We start from the raw sequence: 19,462 nt of genomic DNA, 5'->3' as shown, positions 1-19,462 counted from the left end.
GCCTCCAGTCCCATCATGGAGGTAGTTATTAACACGGGAGGAGAAGGTCCTGGCCTCCAGTCCCATCATGGAGGTAGTTATTAACACGGGAGGAGAAGGTCCTGGCCTCCAGTCCCATCATGGAGGTAGTTATTAACACGGGAGGAGAAGGTCCTGGCCTCCAGTCCCATCATGGAGGTAGTTATTAACACGGGAGGAGAAGGTCCTGGCCTCCAGTCCCATCATGGAGGTAGTTATTAACACGGGAGGAGAAGGTCCTGGCCTCCAGTCCCATCATGGAGGTAGTTATTAACACGGGAGGAGAAGGTCCTGGCCTCCAGTCCCATCATGGAGGTAGTTATTAACACGGGAGGAGAAGGTCCTGGCCTCCAGTCCCATCATGGAGGTAGTTATTAACACGGGAGGAGAAGGTCCTGGCCTCCAGTCCCATCATGGAGGTAGTTATTAACACGGGAGGAGAAGGTCCTGGCCTCCAGTCCCATCATGGAGGTAGTTATTAACACGGGAGGAGAAGGTCCTGGCCTCCAGTCCCATCATGGAGGTAGTTATTAACACGGGAGGAGAAGGTCCTGGCCTCCAGTCCCATCATGGAGGTAGTTATTAACACGGGAGGAGAAGGTCCTGGCCTCCAGTCCCATCATGGAGGTAGTTATTAACACGGGAGGAGAAGGTCCTGGCCTCCAGTCCCATCATGGAGGTAGTTATTAACACGGGAGGAGAAGGTCCTGGCCTCCAGTCCCATCATGGAGGTAGTTATTAACACGGGAGGAGAAGGTCCTGGCCTCCAGTCCCATCATGGAGGTAGTTATTAACACGGGAGGAGAAGGTCCTGGCCTCCAGTCCCATCATGGAGGTAGTTATTAACACGGGAGGAGAAGGTCCTGGCCTCCAGTCCCATCATGGAGGTAGTTATTAACACGGGAGGAGAAGGTCCTGGCCTCCAGTCCCATCATGGAGGTAGTTATTAACACGGGAGGAGAAGGTCCTGGCCTCCAGTCCCATCATGGAGGTAGTTATTAACACGGGAGGAGAAGGTCCTGGCCTCCAGTCCCATCATGGAGGTAGTTATTAACACGGGAGGAGAAGGTCCTGGCCTCCAGTCCCATCATGGAGGTAGTTATTAACACGGGAGGAGAAGGTCCTGGCCTCCAGTCCCATCATGGAGGTAGTTATTAACACGGGAGGAGAAGGTCCTGGCCTCCAGTCCCATCATGGAGGTAGTTATTAACATGGGAGGAGAAGGTCCTGGCCTCCAGTCCCATCATGGAGGTAGTTATTAACACGGGAGGAGAAGGTCCTGGCCTCCAGTCCCATCATGGAGGTAGTTATTAACACGGGAGGAGAAGGTCCCGGCCTCCAGTCCCATCATGGAGGTAGTTATTAACACAGGAGGAGGAGGTCCTGGCCTCCAGTCCCATCATGGAGGTAGTTATTAACACGGGAGGAGAAGGTCCTGGCCTCCAGTCCCATCATGGAGGTAGTTATTAACACGGGAGGAGAAGGTCCTGGCCTCCAGTCCCATCATGGAGGTAGTTATTAACACGGGAGGAGAAGGTCCTGGCCTCCAGTCCCATCATGGAGGTAGTTATTAACACGGGAGGAGAAGGTCCTGGCCTCCAGTCCCATCATGGAGGTAGTTATTAACACAGGAGGAGAAGGTCCTGGCCTCCAGTCCCATCATGGAGGTAGTTATTAACACGGGAGGAGAAGGTCCTGGCCTCCAGTCCCATCATGGAGGTAGTTATTAACACGGGAGGAGAAGGTCCTGGCCTCCAGTCCCATCATGGAGGTAGTTATTAACACGGGAGGAGAAGGTCCTGGCCTCCAGTCCCATCATGGAGGTAGTTATTAACACGGGAGGAGAAGGTCCTGGCCTCCAGTCCCATCATGGAGGTAGTTATTAACACGGGAGGAGAAGGTCCTGGCCTCCAGTCCCATCATGGAGGTAGTTATTAACACGGGAGGAGAAGGTCCTGGCCTCCAGTCCCATCATGGAGGTAGTTATTAACACGGGAGGAGAAGGTCCCGGCCTCCAGTCCCATCATGGAGGTAGTTATTAACACGGGAGGAGAAGGTCCTGGCCTCCAGTCCCATCATGGAGGTAGTTATTAACACGGGAGGAGAAGGTCCCGGCCTCCAGTCCCATCATGGAGGTAGTTATTAACACGGGAGGAGAAGGTCCTGGCCTCCAGTCCCATCATGGAGGTAGTTATTAACACGGGAGGAGAAGGTCCTGGCCTCCAGTCCCATCATGGAGGTAGTTATTAACACGGGAGGAGAAGGTCCTGGCCTCCAGTCCCATCATGGAGGTAGTTATTAACACAGGAGGAGAAGGTCCTGGCCTCCAGTCCCATCATGGAGGTAGTTATTAACACAGGAGGAGAAGGTCCTGGCCTCCAGTCCCATCATGGAGGTAGTTATTAACACGGGAGGAGAAGGTCCTGGCCTCCAGTCCCATCATGGAGGTAGTTATTAACACAGGAGGAGAAGGTCCTGGCCTCCAGTCCCATCATGGAGGTAGTTATTAACACGGGAGGAGGAGGTCCTGGCCTCCAGTCCCATCATGGAGGTAGTTATTAACACGGGAGGAGAAGGTCCTGGCCTCCAGTCCCATCATGGAGGTAGTTATTAACACGGGAGGAGAAGGTCCTGGCCTCCAGTCCCATCATGGAGGTAGTTATTAACACGGGAGGAGAAGGTCCTGGCCTCCAGTCCCATCATGGAGGTAGTTATTAACACGGAGCCCGCCAGAAACTCGAACACGGAGGGTTAAATTAGTACCCTAGCCCGCCAAACACCAGACTCTCGTGAATCAGGGTTTACATTCTTTAATCCATGTTTTGATCCGATCGTATCGTTAGCTGCTATTGCTAACCCAACAACACAAAGTGGGACAGTGGCCGCGGCCATTTTGAAGATGCGCGCGGATCCACTTCCATTGTAAGCCCTGCCTTCAAAGGCCTGTATCTCAGAAACGACATTGAGGGGCAGTTTCTGGTGAAAACAAGACGGTAGGCTGACAGGAGATGGGGAGAGAGATGGGGGGGGGGGGGTGACATGCAGTGAAGGCCGTCGGGATCGGGAGTCGAACCCGCGGCACACTGCCAGACTGGACTACCAGCCAAGGTGCCTGGACCGCTGAGCCAACGGCCCAGGCCCCCCTTTTGGTGTTTTAAGCATTATGTTATACTTTAGCTGTTGAAAAATAGCAGATCTACAAGCTCTTAGCGCGGCACCGAGTGCCACGCTACGAGCTTGTAGGTCTGCTATTTTTGATAAATCGTGAAAATGTGGCGCAAATCTTTGAATATATATAGTATTTCGGAGCGAACGTTTTTTTAACTCAAATCTGCAAAGTGTTTGTTTCCTGTTCTGAGCTGCTTCCATTGCAGTGGTTTTTTATTTCAAGGACCCCCGTATCTCTGGGGGTACAGATGGGACCAAATGCACCCTCACAGGTCCATTTGGTTCCATTTGTACACTCTCAGAGTTACACACCCGTACGGCGCAGAGCCTTCGTTAGCGTCATGGTGTGTAAAGCCCAGGATCACATTAGATAACCAGGGGTGAGAAATGGGTTACAAAATCGTGGGATAAAAATTATAAAAAATAAATCAATAAATAAAATAAAACCATCAACGTGTCCTTCTCTCTCTCTCTCTGTCTCTCTCTCTCTCTCTCTCTCTCTCTCTCTCTCTCTCTCTCTCTCTCTCTCTCTCTCTCTGTCTCTCTCTGTCTCTCTCTCTCTCTCTCTCTCTCTCTCTCTCTCTCTCTCTCTCTCTCTCTCTCTCTCTCTCTCTCTCTCTCCCTCTCTCCCTCTCTCTCTCTCTCTCCCTCTCCCTCTCCCTCTCCCTCTCCCTCTCCCTCTCTCTCTCCCCCTCTCCCCCTCTCCCTCTCTCCCTCTCCCTCCCTCCCTCCCTCTCCCTCTCCCTCTCCCTCTCCCTCTCCCTCTCCCTCTCCCTCTCCCTCTCCCTCTCCCCCTCTCCCTCTCCCTCTCCCTCTCCCTCTCTCTCCCTCCCTCTCCCTCTCTCTCTCTCTCTCTCTCTCTCTCTCCCTCTCTCTCTCTCTCTCCCTCCCCCTCCCCCTCTCTCTCTCTCCCTCCCTCTCTCTCTCTCTCTCTCTCCAGGCCATCGGGAACGCCAAGACCACGAGGAACGACAACAGCAGCCGCTTCGGGAAGTACATCCAGATCGGCTTCGACCAGAGATTCCACATCATCGGAGCAAACATGAGGACCTACCTGCTGGAGAAGTCTAGGGTGGTGTTCCAGGTAGGAGGAGTCTAGGGTGGTATTCCAGGTAGGAGGAGTCTAGGGTGGTGTTCCAGGTAGGAGGAGTCTAGGGTGGTGGTCCAGGTAGGAGGAGTCTAGGGTGGTGTTCCAGGTAGGAGGAGTCTAGGGTGGTGTTCCAGGTAGGAGGAGTCTAGGGTGGTGTTCCAGGTAGGAGAAGTCCAGGGTGGTGTTCCAGGTAGGAGGAGTCTAGGGTGGTATTCCAGGTAGGAGGAGTCTAGGGTGGTGTTCCAGGTAGGAGGAGTCTAGGGTGGTGTTCCAGGTAGGAGGAGTCTAGGGTGGTGGTCCAGGTAGGAGGAGTCTAGGGTGGTGTTCCAGGTAGGAGAAGTCCAGGGTGGTGTTCCAGGTAGGAGGAGTCTAGGGTGGTATTCCAGGTAGGAGGAGTCTAGGGTGGTGTTCCAGGTAGGAGGAGTCTAGGGTGGTGTTCCAGGTAGGAGGAGTCTAGGGTGGTGTTCCAGGTAGGAGGAGTCTAGGGTGGTGGTCCAGGTGGGAGGAGTCTAGGGTGGTGGTCCAGGTGGGAGGAGTCTAGGGTGGTGTTCCAGGTAGGAGGAGTCTAGGGTGGTGGTCCAGGTGGGAGGAGTCTAGGGTGGTGTTCCAGGTAGGAGGAGTCTAGGGTGGTGGTCCAGGTAGGAGGAGTCTAGGGTGGTGTTCCAGGTAGGAGGAGTCTAGGGTGGTGTTCCAGGTAGGAGGAGTCTAGGGTGGTGTTCCAGGTAGGAGGAGTCTAGGGTGGTGGTCCAGGTAGGAGGAGTCTAGGGTGGTGTTCCAGGTAGGAGGAGTCTAGGGTGGTGTTCCAGGTAGGAGGAGTCTAGGGTGGTGTTCCAGGTAGGAGGAGTCCAGGGTGGTGTTCCAGGTAGGAGGAGTCTAGGGTGGTGTTCCAGGTAGGAGGAGTCTAGGGTGGTGTTCCAGGTAGGAGGAGTCTAGGGTGGTGTTCCAGGTAGGAGGAGTCTAGGGTGGTGGTCCAGGTGGGAGGAGTCTAGGGTGGTGGTCCAGGTAGGAGGAGTCTAGGGTGGTGTTCCAGGTAGGAGGAGTCTAGGGTGGTGTTCCAGGTAGGAGGAGTCTAGGGTGGTGTTCCAGGTAGGAGGAGTCTAGGGTGGTGTTCCAGGTAGGAGGAGTCTAGGGTGGTGTTCCAGGTAGGAGGAGTCTAGGGTGGTGGTCCAGGTAGGAGGAGTCTAGGGTGGTGTTCCAGGTAGGAGGAGTCCAGGGTGGTGTTCCAGGTAGGAGGAGTCTAGGGTGGTGTTCCAGGTAGGAGGAGTCTAGGGTGGTGGTCCAGGTGGGAGGAGTCTAGGGTGGTGGTCCAGGTAGGAGGAGTCTAGGGTGGTGTTCCAGGTAGGAGGAGTCTAGGGTGGTGTTCCAGGTAGGAGGAGTCTAGGGTGGTGTTCCAGGTAGGAGGAGTCTAGGGTGGTGTTCCAGGTAGGAGGAGTCTAGGGTGGTGTTCCAGGTAGGAGGAGTCTAGGGTGGTGGTCCAGGTAGGAGGAGTCTAGGGTGGTGTTCCAGGTAGGAGGAGTCTAGGGTGGTGTTCCAGGTAGGAGGAGTCTAGGGTGGTAAATGTATAGCAGGGGGTCCGACCGGGACCCCTAGGGGGTCCGACCGGGACCCCTAGGGGGTCCGACCCCTAGGGGTCCCGGTCGGACCCCCTAGGGGTCGGACCCCCTAGGGTCCCGGTCGGAAGGTCCCGGTCGGACCCCCTAGGGTCCCGGTCGGACCCCCTAGGGGTCCCGGTCGGACCCCCTAGGGGTCGGAGGGGGTCCGACCCCTAGGGGGTCTGACCGGGACCCCTAGGGGGTCCGACCGGGACCGACCGGTCGGACCCCCTAGGGTCCCGGTCGGACCCCCTAGGGGTCCCGGTCCCCTAGGGGGTCCTCCTAGCTACTGCAAGGGGGGCCCGCCAAATCTTTTGTGTGACAGGAACTCTGTGAGCTTGTAGATCGGCTATTCTGTCATTTACGACGCCTGTATCAAGGGCACTTGATTTTTAAGTGGTGCAACCACTTCATTAAGGCGGGAACACCTTTTGGTGTTTTAAGCATTATGTTATACTTTAGCTATTGAAAAATAGCAGATCTACAAGCTGATAGCGCGGCACCGAGTGGCGCGCTACGAGCTTGTAGATCTGCTATTTTTTATGCTATTTTTTTAAATCAACGACGGTCTGTGTTTTTTGTGTTTTTCTCGAAGGCAGAAGAGGAGAGGAACTATCACATCTTCTACCAGCTGTGTGCCTCGGCCAGCCTGCCAGAGTACACAGACCTGGCCCTCAGTAAGTACTATAGTACTACAGAGTACTACAGAGTACTACAGAGTACACAGACCTGGCCCTCAGTAAGTACTATAGTACTACAGAGTACACAGAGTACTACAGAGTACACAGACCTGGCCCTCAGTAAGTACTATAGTACTACAGAGTACACAGAGTACTACAGAGTACACAGACCTGGCCTTGAGTAAGTATTATAGTACTACAGAGTACTACAGAGTACACAGACCTGGCCCTCAGTAAGTACTATAGTACTACAGAGTACTACAGAGTACTACAGAGTACTACAGAGTACACAGACCTGGCCTTGAGTAAGTATTATAGTACTACAGAGTACACAGAGTACACAGAGTACTACAGAGTACTACAGAGTACACAGACCTGGCCTTGAGTAAGTATTATAGTACTACAGAGTACACAGAGTACACAGAGTACTACAGAGTACTACAGAGTACTACAGAGTACTACAGAGTACACAGACCTGGCCTTGAGTAAGTATTATAGTACTACAGAGTACTACAGAGTACACAGAGTACTACAGAGTACACAGACCTGGCCTTGAGTAAGTATTATAGTACTACAGAGTACTACAGAGTACACAGACCTGGCCTTGAGTAAGTACTATAGTACTACAGAGTACTACAGAGTACACAGACCTGGCCTTGAGTAAGTATTATAGTACTACAGAGTACTACAGAGTACTACAGAGTACACAGACCTGGCCTTGAGTAAGTACTATAGTACTACAGAGTACACAGAGTACACAGAGTACTACAGAGTACACAGACCTGGCCCTCAGTAAGTACTATAGTACTACAGAGTACTACAGAGTACTACAGAGTACACAGACCTGGCCTTGAGTAAGTATTATAGTACTACAGAGTACACAGAGTACACAGAGTACACAGACCTGGCCTTGAGTAAGTATTATAGTACTACAGAGTACACAGAGTACTACAGAGTACTACAGAGTACACAGACCTGGCCTTGAGTAAGTATTATAGTACTACAGAGTACACAGAGTACACAGAGTACTACAGAGTACACAGACCTGGCCCCCAGTAAGTATTATAGTACTACAGAGTACTACAGAGTACTACAGAGTACACAGACCTGGCCTTGAGTAAGTACTATAGTACTACAGAGTACACAGACCTGGCCCAGAGTACACAGACCTGGCCTTGAGTAAGTACTATAGTACTACAGAGTACCTTGAGTAAGTACTATACTAACACTTGAGTACCAGTGTTTTGCAAATTTTTATTTTAATTTTAGTTTTAGTCATTGGGAGAAAGTAGTGCCATTTTGTTTTAGTCACATTTTAGTCACCTGGAAGGTTTTAGTGTTAGTCTAGTTTTAGTCCACTAAATGTCACGCGATTTTAGTCGACTAAATCTACAGTTGATTTAGTCAACTAAAATGTGTTTTGGCGCGTCTTGATGTCGCCGTAATGACTGATTTTACACTTTTTTCTAAAACGCTGCTGTAAAATGACTCATACTGGATCTCTTGTCCACTAGTCCCTTCCTAGTGGATCTCTTGTCCACTAGTGCCTTCCTGACATTTTAGTCTAGTTTTTATTTGTTGACGAAATTGTCAGTATATTTAGTCTTAGTTTTAGTGACCATAGCTTAGTTTTAATTTAGTTTCCATGTAGTTTCCATGTAGTTTCCATGTAGTTTCCATGTAGTTTCCATGTAGTTTCCGTCGTAGTACTAGTAATAACCCATTCAGTGCGGGAACCCCTTTTGGTGTTTTAACTAAGCATTATGTTACACTTTAGCTATTGAAAAATATCAGATCTACAAGCTCATAGCGCGCCACCGAGTGGCGCGCTATGAGCTTGTAGGTCTGCTATTTTTTAAAAATTGTAAAAAATGTGGCAACAAATCTTTGAATATATATTTTATTTCGACGTCAGGCCTAAATGGGATAATACTAGTAATACTACTACTACTACTACTACTAGTAATACTACTACTACTACTACTAGTAACAATACTACTACTACTACTACTACTAGTAATAATACTACTAATCCTAATGTCTCCAGTGAGTGCCGAGGACTTCAGCTACACGTCTCTAGGAGAGAACATCTTCATAGAAGGAGTGAACGACGCTGAAGATCTGGAGAAGACCAAGGAAGCTTTCTCCCTGCTGGGTAACATGCACGCATGCACGCGCACGCACGCACGTACGCATGCGCACGCACGCACGTACGCACGCGGACACAGTAATTAATTAACTGTGTCCAGGTGTGTATAATTAATATTAACTGTGTCCAGGTGTGTATAATTAATATTAACTGTGTCCAGGTGTGTATAATTAATATTAACTGTGTCCAGGTGTGTATAATTAATATTAACTGTGTCCAGGTGTGTATAATTAATATTAACTGTGTCCAGGTGTGTATAATTAATATGAACTGTGTCCAGGTGTGTATAATTAATATTAACTGTGTCCAGGTGTGTATAATTAATATTAACTGTGTCCAGGTGTGTATAATTAATATTAACTGTGTCCAGGTGTGTATAATTAATATTAACTGTGTCCAGGTGTGTATAATTAATATTAACTGTGTCCAGGTGTGTATAATTAATATGAACTGTGTCCAGGTGTGTATAATTAATATTAACTGTGTCCAGGTGTGTATAATTAATATTAACTGTGTCCAGGTGTGTATAATTAATATTAACTGTGTCCAGGTGTGTATAATTAATATGAACTGTGTCCAGGTGTGTATAATTAATATTAACTGTGTCCAGGTGTGTATAATTAATATTAACTGTGTCCAGGTGTGTATAATTAATATTAACTGTGTCCAGGTGTGTATAATTAATATTAACTGTGTCCAGGTGTGTATAATTAATATGAACTGTGTCCAGGTGTGTATAATTAATATTAACTGTGTCCAGGTGTGTATAATTAATATTAACTGTGTCCAGGTGTGTATAATTAATATTAACTGTGTCCAGGTGTGTATAATTAATATGAACTGTGTCCAGGTGTGTATAATTAATATTAACTGTGTCCAGGTGTGTATAATTAATATGAACTGTGTCCAGGTGTGTATAATTAATATTAACTGTGTCCAGGTGTGTATAATTAATATTAACTGTGTCCAGGTGTGTATAATTAATATGAACTGTGTCCAGGTGTGTATAATTAATATTAACTGTGTCCAGGTGTGTATAATTAATATTAACTGTGTCCAGGTGTGAAGGACGCCAGCCAGGCTCAGATCTTCAGGATCATGGGGTCCATCCTCCACTTGGGGAACGTGGAGATCTGTTCAGAGCGAGACGGAGAGTCCTGTCGCATCCCGGTCAGTTTATTTCAGTCGACTAAAACTATCCCGGTCAGTTTTTTTCAGTCCACTAAAACTATCCCGGTCAGTTCATTTGAGTCGACTAAAACTATCCCGGTCAGTTAATTTCAGTCGACTTAAACTATCCCGGTCAGTTTATTTCAGTCCACTAAAACTATCCCGGTCAGTTTATTTGAGTCGACTAAAACTATCCCGGTCAGTTTATTTCAGTCGACTAAAACTATCCCGGTCAGGTATAGGCTATAGGTAGATTTCCGGTTACATCATCATAACGCTTCTGCCTCGCCACCATGTCCGCGACAAAGCCGGATTTTCGGCTAAATCGACTAAAACTAAGACGAAATGTCGACTACCACTGACGAAAACTAAATGAAAACTAACCTACGATGACTAAAACTAAGACTAAATATACTGACAATTTCGTCAACAGATAAAAACTAGACTCAAATGTTAGGAGGGGACTAGTGGACAAGAGATCCAGTATAGGTCATTTTACACTTGGTTGCATGCTGAAAATAGCAGATCTACAAGCTCACAACGCGTCGCGACACGTTGTGAGCTTGTTGATCTGCTATTTCCGGTGTGTGTGTGTGTGTGTGTGTGTGTGTGTGTGTGTGTGTGTGTGTGTGTGTGTGTGTGTGTGTGTGTGTGTGTGTGTGTGTGTGTGTGTGTGTGTGTGTGTGTGTGTGTGTGTGTGTGTGTGTGTGTGTGTGTGCGCGTGCGTGCGCGCGCGTGCGTGCGTGCGTGCGTGCGTGCGTGTGCGTGCGCGCGTGCGTGCGTGCGTGCCTCAAGGGCCATATTTTGACTAGGGAACCAGGCTGGGGGCCGAGTCCGCACGCGCGAAAAATTGGGTTTTTTATTTTTTCATTAATCAATTAAAAATTGTTCTCAACCAGTGGTCCGGGGACCACCAGTGGTCCTTGAGGGTGTGCCCAGTTTGACATGCATAGGCTACTGACCCCCATTTAATGCCATTTATATCTGGGACACCCAGGAAATTCTTCCAGGGGCCACAAGGGGGCGCTCCGTGGGGCGCAAATGGCCCGCGGGCCGCCTATTGGGGAACCCTGCTTTAGCTGTTGAAAAATAGCAGATCTACAAGCACCAAGTGCCGCGCTACGAGCTTGTAGGTCTGCTATTTTTGAAAAATCGTGAAAATGTGGCGCAAATACTGACAGAAAACTGTCAGGATTTAGAAGACATTTTTATAAATCTCGACGTCAGGCCTCAATGGGTTAACCTCCTCAGCTGCGCATCATGAACATTAAGTCAAACCTTAGGGGGCGCTCTTTACCCACTGCAAAACAGTTATATCTAAGCATGGAAAGCTGCTCACCAACATTACACTTAAATGCAATAATAAGGCAATAAAGAAATGTCGTCTCACCATCTCTACTTTGGCCTTATGTCGTCTCACCATCTCTACTTTGGCCATAAGTCGTCTCTCCATCTCTACTTTGGCCATAAATCGTCTCCCCATCTCTACTTTGGCCATAAATCGTCTCACCATCTCTGCTTTGGCCTTATGTCGTCTCTCCATCTCTACTTTGGCCTTATGTCGTCTCTCCATCTCTACTTTGGCCATAAGTCGTCTCTCCATCTCTACTTTGGCCTTATGTCGTCTCACCATCTCTACTTTGGCCTTATGTCGTCTCTCCATCTCTACTTTGGCCTTATGTCGTCTCTCCATCTCTACTTTGGCCTTATGTCGTCTCTCCATCTCTACTTTGGCCTTATGTCGTCTCCCCATCTCTACTTTGGCCTTATGTCGTCTCCCCATCTCTACTTTGGCCTTATGTCGTCTCTCCATCTCTACTTTGGCCTTATGTCGTCTCTCCATCTCTACTTTGGCCTTATGTCGTCTCTCCATCTCTACTTTGGCCTTATGTCGTCTCTCCATCTCTACTTTGGCCATAAGTCGTCTCTCCATCTCTACTTTGGCCTTATGTCGTCTCACCATCTCTACTTTGGCCTTATGTCGTCTCACCATCTCTACTTTGGCCTTATGTCGTCCATCTCTACTTTGGCCTTATGTCGTCTCTCCATCTCTACTTTGGCCATATGTCGTCTCACCATCTCTACTTTGGCCTTATGTCGTCTCTCCATCTCTACTTTGGCCTTATGTCGTCTCTCCATCTCTACTTTGGCCTTATGTCGTCTCTCCATCTCTACTTTGGCCGTATGTCGTCTCTCCATCTCTACTTTGGCCTTATGTCGTCTCCATCTCTACTTTGGCCTTATGTCGTCTCCATCTCTACTTTGGCCTTATGTCGTCTCCATCTCTACTTTGGCCTTATGTCGTCTCTCCATTACTACTTTGGCCTTATGTCGTCTCTCCATCTCTACTTTGGCCTTATGTCGTCTCCATCTCTACTTTGGCCATAAGTCGTCTCTCCATCTCTACTTTGGCCTTATGTCGTCTCTCCATCTCTACTTTGGCCTTATGTCGTCTCTCCATCTCTACTTTGGCCTTATGTCGTCTCCATCTCTACTTTGGCCTTATGTCGTCTCCATCTCTACTTTGGCCTTATGTCGTCTCCATCTCTACTTTGGCCTTATGTCGTCTCTCCATTACTACTTTGGCCTTATGTCGTCTCTCCATCTCTACTTTGGCCTTATGTCGTCTCCATCTCTACTTTGGCCATAAGTCGTCTCTCCATCTCTACTTTGGCCTTATGTCGTCTCTCCATCTCTACTTTGGCCTTATGTCGTCTCTCCATCTCTACTTTGGCCTTATGTCGTCTCTCCATCTCTACTTTGGCCTTATGTCGTCTCCATCTCTACTTTGGCCATAAGTCGTCTCTCCATCTCTACTTTGGCCTTATGTCGTCTCCATCTCTACTTTGGCCATAAGTCGTCTCACCATCTCTACTTTGGCCATAAGTCGTCTCACCATCTCTACTTTGGCCATAAGTCGTCTCACCATCTCTACTTTGGCCTTATGAACTTCCCACTGATGTTAGGACAGCAGAGTCACTGCCCATATTTCGCCGCAGGTTGAAAACCCACCTCTTCAGGAAACACTACCCTTCCTCTCTGCCTGACCTACTTTTTGTTAACTAGTTGTACGAACGCTTGTTTTCTATTGTTGTATTGTTTATTGGATCTTGTTTAGTCGATACACTTAATTGTTTTAGCTCATGCTCATTTGATTTAGCTATTTTGTCTCATCTGTTTAAGGAAATAGGTAGCTGATATATTGCACTTTTACCTTAGCACTAGGTATACTCTTGGTTGCTTGTTTTTGCAGAAAATGCACTAAAGACTTCTGGTGATTAGTAGTTTTTGTTCCCTACCTATGTTGAATACACTTATTGTAAGTCGCTTTGGATAAAAGCGTCTGCTAAATGACTGTAATGTAATGTAATGTCGTCTCCATCTCTACTTTGGCCTTATGTCGTCTCCATCTCTACTTTGGCCTTATGTCGTCTCCATCTCTACTTTGGCCTTATGTCGTCTCACCATCTCTACTTTGGCCTTATGTCGTCTCCCCATCTCTACTTTGGCCTTATGTCGTCTCACCATCTCTACTTTGGCCATAAGTCGTCTCACCATCTCTACTTTGGCCTTATGTCGTCTCACCATCTCTACTTTGGCCTTATGTCGTCTCTCCATCTCTACTTTGGCCATACGTCGTCTCACCATCTCTACTTTGGCCATACGTCGTCTCACCATCTCTACTTTGGCCATACGTCGTCTCACCATCTCTACTTTGGCCATACGTCGTCTCACCATCTCTACTTTGGCCATAAGTCGTCTCACCATCTCTACTTTGGCCTTATGTCGTCTCCCCATCTCTACTTTGGCCTTATGTCGTCTCCCCATCTCTACTTTGGCCTTATGTCGTCTCCCCATCTCTACTTTGGCCGTATGTCGTCCATCTCTACTTTGGCCTTATGTCGTCTCACCATCTCTACTTTGGCCATAAGTCGTCTCCCCATCTCTACTTTGGCCTTATGTCGTCTCCCCATCTCTACTTTGGCCTTATGTCGTCTCACCATCTCTACTTTGGCCTTATGTCGTCTCTCCATCTCTACTTTGGCCTTATGTCGTCTCTCCATCTCTACTTTGGCCTTATGTCGTCTCCCCATCTCTACTTTGGCCATAAGTCGTCTCTCCATCTCTACTTTGGCCTTATGTCGTCTCACCATCTCTACTTTGGCCTTATGTCGTCTCACCATCTCTACTTTGGCCTTATGTCGTCCATCTCTACTTTGGCCTTATGTCGTCTCTCCATCTCTACTTTGGCCATATGTCGTCTCACCATCTCTACTTTGGCCTTATGTCGTCTCTCCATCTCTACTTTGGCCTTATGTCGTCTCTCCATCTCTACTTTGGCCTTATGTCGTCTCTCCATCTCTACTTTGGCCTTATGTCGTCTCCCCATCTCTACTTTGGCCATAAGTCGTCTCTCCATCTCTACTTTGGCCTTATGTCGTCTCACCATCTCTACTTTGGCCTTATGTCGTCTCACCATCTCTACTTTGGCCTTATGTCGTCCATCTCTACTTTGGCCTTATGTCGTCTCTCCATCTCTACTTTGGCCATATGTCGTCTCACCATCTCTACTTTGGCCTTATGTCGTCTCTCCATCTCTACTTTGGCCTTATGTCGTCTCTCCATCTCTACTTTGGCCTTATGTCGTCTCCATCTCTACTTTGGCCATAAGTCGTCTCACCATCTCTACTTTGGCCTTATGTCGTCTCTCCATCTCTACTTTGGCCATAAGTCGTCTCTCCATCTCTACTTTGGCCTTATGTCGTCTCCATCTCTACTTTGGCCTTATGTCGTCTCCATCTCTACTTTGGCCTTATGTCGTCTCTCCATTACTACTTTGGCCTTATGTCGTCTCTCCATCTCTACTTTGGCCTTATGTCGTCTCCATCTCTACTTTGGCCATAAGTCGTCTCTCCATCTCTACTTTGGCCTTATGTCGTCTCTCCATCTCTACTTTGGCCTTATGTCGTCTCTCCATCTCTACTTTGGCCATAAGTCGTCTCTCCATCTCTACTTTGGCCTTATGTCGTCTCCATCTCTACTTTGGCCATAAGTCGTCTCTCCATCTCTACTTTGGCCTTATGTCGTCTCCCCATCTCTACTTTGGCCATACGTCGTCTCACCATCTCTACTTTGGCCATACGTCGTCTCACCATCTCTACTTTGGCCATAAGTCGTCTCACCATCTCTACTTTGGCCTTATGTCGTCTCCCCATCTCTACTTTGGCCTTATGTCGTCTCCCCATCTCTACTTTGGCCTTATGTCGTCTCCCCATCTCTACTTTGGCCTTATGTCGTCCATCTCTACTTTGGCCTTATGTCGTCTCACCATCTCTACTTTGGCCATAAGTCGTCTCCCCATCTCTACTTTGGCCTTATGTCGTCTCCCCATCTCTACTTTGGCCTTATGTCGTCTCACCATCTCTACTTTGGCCTTATGTCGTCTCTCCATCTCTACTTTGGCCTTATGTCGTCTCTCCATCTCTACTTTGGCCATAAGTCGTCTCTCCATCTCTACTTTGGCCTTATGTCGTCTCACCATCTCTACTTTGGCCTTATGTCGTCTCACCATCTCTACTTTGGCCTTATGTCGTCCATCTCTACTTTGGCCTTATGTCGTCTCTCCATCTCTACTTTGGCCATATGTCGTCTCACCATCTCTACTTTGGCCTTATGTCGTCTCTCCATCTCTACTTTGGCCTTATGTCGTCTCTCCATCTCTACTTTGGCCTTATGTCGTCTCCATCTCTACTTTGGCCATAAGTCGTCTCACCATCTCTACTTTGGCCTTATGTCGTCTCTCCATCTCTACTTTGGCCATAAGTCGTCTCTCCATCTCTACTTTGGCCTTATGTCGTCTCCATCTCTACTTTGGCCTTATGTCGTCTCCATCTCTACTTTGGCCTTATGTCGTCTCTCCATTACTACTTTGGCCTTATGTCGTCTCTCCATCTCTACTTTGGCCTTATGTCGTCTCCATCTCTACTTTGGCCATAAGTCGTCTCTCCATCTCTACTTTGGCCTTATGTCGTCTCTCCATCTCTACTTTGGCCTTATGTCGTCTCTCCATCTCTACTTTGGCCTTATGTCGTCTCTCCATCTCTACTTTGGCCTTATGTCGTCTCCATCTCTACTTTGGCCATAAGTCGTCTCTCCATCTCTACTTTGGCCTTATGTCGTCTCCATCTCTACTTTGGCCATAAGTCGTCTCACCATCTCTACTTTGGCCATAAGTCGTCTCACCATCTCTACTTTGGCCTTATGTCGTCTCCATCTCTACTTTGGCCTTATGTCGTCTCACCATCTCTACTTTGGCCATAAGTCGTCTCACCATCTCTACTTTGGCCTTATGTCGTCTCACCATCTCTACTTTGGCCATAAGTCGTCTCACCATCTCTACTTTGGCCTTATGAACTTCCCACTGATGTTAGGACAGCAGAGTCACTGCCCATATTTCGCCGCAGGTTGAAAACCCACCTCTTCAGGAAACACTACCCTTCCTCTCTGCCTGACCTACTTTTTGTTAACTAGTTGTACGAACGCTTGTTTTCTATTGTTGTATTGTTTATTGGATCTTGTTTAGTCGATACACTTAATTGTTTTAGCTCATGCTCATTTGATTTAGCTATTTTGTCTCATCTGTTTAAGGAAATAGGTAGCTGATATATTGCACTTTTACCTTAGCACTAGGTATACTCTTGGTTGCTTGTTTTTGCAGAAAATGCACTAAAGACTTCTGGTGATTAGTAGTTTTTGTTCCCTACCTATGTTGAATACACTTATTGTAAGTCGCTTTGGATAAAAGCGTCTGCTAAATGACTGTAATGTAATGTAATGTAATGTCGTCTCCATCTCTACTTTGGCCTTATGTCGTCTCCATCTCTACTTTGGCCTTATGTCGTCTCCATCTCTACTTTGGCCTTATGTCGTCTCACCATCTCTACTTTGGCCTTATGTCGTCTCCCCATCTCTACTTTGGCCTTATGTCGTCTCACCATCTCTACTTTGGCCATAAGTCGTCTCACCATCTCTACTTTGGCCTTATGTCGTCTCACCATCTCTACTTTGGCCATAAGTCGTCTCTCCATCTCTACTTTGGCCATAAGTCGTCTCACCATCTCTACTTTGGCCTTATGTCGTCTCCATCTCTACTTTGGCCATAAGTCGTCTCACCATCTCTACTTTGGCCTTATGTCGTCTCCCCATCTCTACTTTGGCCTTATGTCGTCTCACCATCTCTACTTTGGCCATACGTCGTCTCACCATCTCTACTTTGGCCATACGTCGTCTCACCATCTCTACTTTGGCCATAAGTCGTCTCACCATCTCTACTTTGGCCTTATGTCGTCTCCCCATCTCTACTTTGGCCTTATGTCGTCTCCCCATCTCTACTTTGGCCATAAGTCGTCTCCCCATCTCTACTTTGGCCTTATGTCGTCTCCCCATCTCTACTTTGGCCTTATGTCGTCTCCCCATCTCTACTTTGGCTTATGTCGTCTCCCCATCTCTACTTTGGCCTTATGTCGTCTCACCATCTCTACTTTGGCCATAAGTCGTCTCCCCATCTCTACTTTGGCCTTATGTCGTCTCCCCATCTCTACTTTGGCCTTATGTCGTCTCCCCATCTCTACTTTGGCCTTATGTCGTCTCTCCATCTCTACTTTGGCCTTATGTCGTCTCACCATCTCTACTTTGGCCTTATGTCGTCTCTCCATCTCTACTTTGGCCTTATGTCGTCTCTCCATCTCTACTTTGGCCTTATGTCGTCTCCCCATCTCTACTTTGGCCTTATGTCGTCTCCCATCTCTACTTTGGCCTTATGTCGTCTCCCCATCTCTACTTTGGCCTTATGTCGTCTCCCCATCTCTACTTTGGCCTTATGTCGTCCATCTCTACTTTGGCCTTATGTCGTCTCTCCATCTCTACTTTGGCCTTATGTCGTCTCCCCATCTCTACTTTGGCCTTATGTCGTCATCTCTACTTTGGCCTTATGTCGTCTCCATCTCTACTTTGGCCTTATGTCGTCTCTCCATCTCTACTTTGGCCTTATGTCGTCTCCCCATCTCTACTTTGGCCTTATGTCGTCTCTCCATCTCTACTTTGGCCTTATGTCGTCTCTCCATCTCTACTTTGGCCTTATGTCGTCTCCCCATCTCTACTTTGGCCTTATGTCGTCTCTCCATCTCTACTTTCCACCACATCGTGGAACGCCCTACCAACAGTCATTAAGACATGCAAATCCCTTGACTCCTTCAAAACCGCTCTCAAAGGGCACCTACGGACGGCTGCAATTCGAAACTGGCCCCCGTAAAATCTGAATCCCCCCCACCGCCCCCCCCCCCCCCCTTTTTCCCTCACTGTATATGTTTCTTTTCCCTTTTTACCTCCATTATGATGAATTCCTGTTCTGTTCTTTGACTATATAGAAGTGTCTATTTGTACGTCTCTAAATGTTTTGATGAATTGAACATGGTGGACCCTATTGTAAACAAGTGTAATGCTTAATTGGGTCGTCCACTCACAGTTAACAGTCTTTGTATTGAGTTTGTGCTTGAAATGTACTGTAATTCTGCAAACTGTTAATAAATATTTCAATCAATCAATCAATCAAATCGTTCTATGCTCACTTTACCCATTTTGACCTGAGATCAGATTCTAAAAATGTCTTCTACATCCTGACAGTTTTCTGAAAAAGCTATGTTTCTATGTCAGTCGTTCTTCGATTTTTCAAAAATAGCAGACCTACAAGCTCGTAGTGCGCTACGAGCTTGTAGGTCTGCTATTTTTCAATAGCTAAAGCATAACATAATGCTGACACCAGAAGGGGTTCCCGCCCAAAATGGGTTAGAGCCCACACTGTTTCTTCAGGAGCAGTATTTCCTAGCTGTAAATGTGTGTGTGTGTGTGTGTGTGTGTGTGTGTGTGTGTGTGTGTGTGTGTGTGTGTGTGTGTGTGTGTGTGTGTGTGTGTGTGTGTGTGTGTGTGTGTGTGTGTGTGTGTGTGTGTGTGTGTGTGTTTTAGTCGGACAGCCTCCACCTGCAGCACTTCTGTCGTCTCCTGGGGGTGGAGCTAAAACAGATGGAGCACTGGCTGTGTCACCGCAAGCTGGTCACCACCTCGGAGACCTACGTCAAGAACATGTCCTCCAATCAGGTGAGACTACCAAGAACATGTCCTCCAATCAGGTGAGACTACCAAGAGCATGTCCTCCAATCAGGTGAGACTACCAAGAACATGTCCTCCAATCAGGTGAGACTACCAAGAACATGTCCTCCAATCAGGTGAGACTACCAAGAACATGTCCTCCAATCAGGTGAGACTACCAAGAACATGTCCTCCAATCAGGTGAGACTACCAAGAACATGTCCTCCAATCAGGTGAGACTACCAAGAACATGTCCAATCAGGTGACCACGACTGCATTGTGATCTCCACCATGATCGAAGAATGATGACGATAACTCTCTCTCTCTCTCTGTGTCTCTGTCTCTCTCTCTCTCTCTCTCTCTCTCTCTGTGTCTCTGTCTCTCTCTCTCTCTCTCTCTCTCTCTCTCTCTCTCTGTGTCTCTGTCTCTCTCTCTCTCTCTCTCTCTCTCT

At 47.7% G+C, this 19,462-nt stretch overlaps 1 protein-coding gene across 1 annotated transcript in view; it reads left to right on the top strand.

Moving 5' to 3' along the window:
• The window catches only part of myo5b (myosin VB), a 183,614-nt gene that overhangs the window by 24,444 nt on the left and 139,708 nt on the right, over positions 1–19,462 (top strand). The window contains exons 6-10 of the mRNA XM_079525228.1: positions 4,127–4,270; positions 6,464–6,545; positions 8,596–8,703; positions 9,758–9,867; positions 18,889–19,052. Coding sequence (XP_079381354.1) covers positions 4,127–4,270; positions 6,464–6,545; positions 8,596–8,703; positions 9,758–9,867; positions 18,889–19,052 — 608 coding nt within the window. The remainder of the gene's footprint in view (positions 1–4,126; positions 4,271–6,463; positions 6,546–8,595; positions 8,704–9,757; positions 9,868–18,888; positions 19,053–19,462) is intronic.

This window comes from Electrona antarctica, assembly GCF_951216825.1.
Source record: "Electrona antarctica genome assembly, chromosome: 16".
Classification (NCBI taxonomy): domain Eukaryota; kingdom Metazoa; phylum Chordata; class Actinopteri; order Myctophiformes; family Myctophidae; genus Electrona; species Electrona antarctica.
This window is presented reverse-complemented; position numbering and strand designations above follow the sequence as displayed.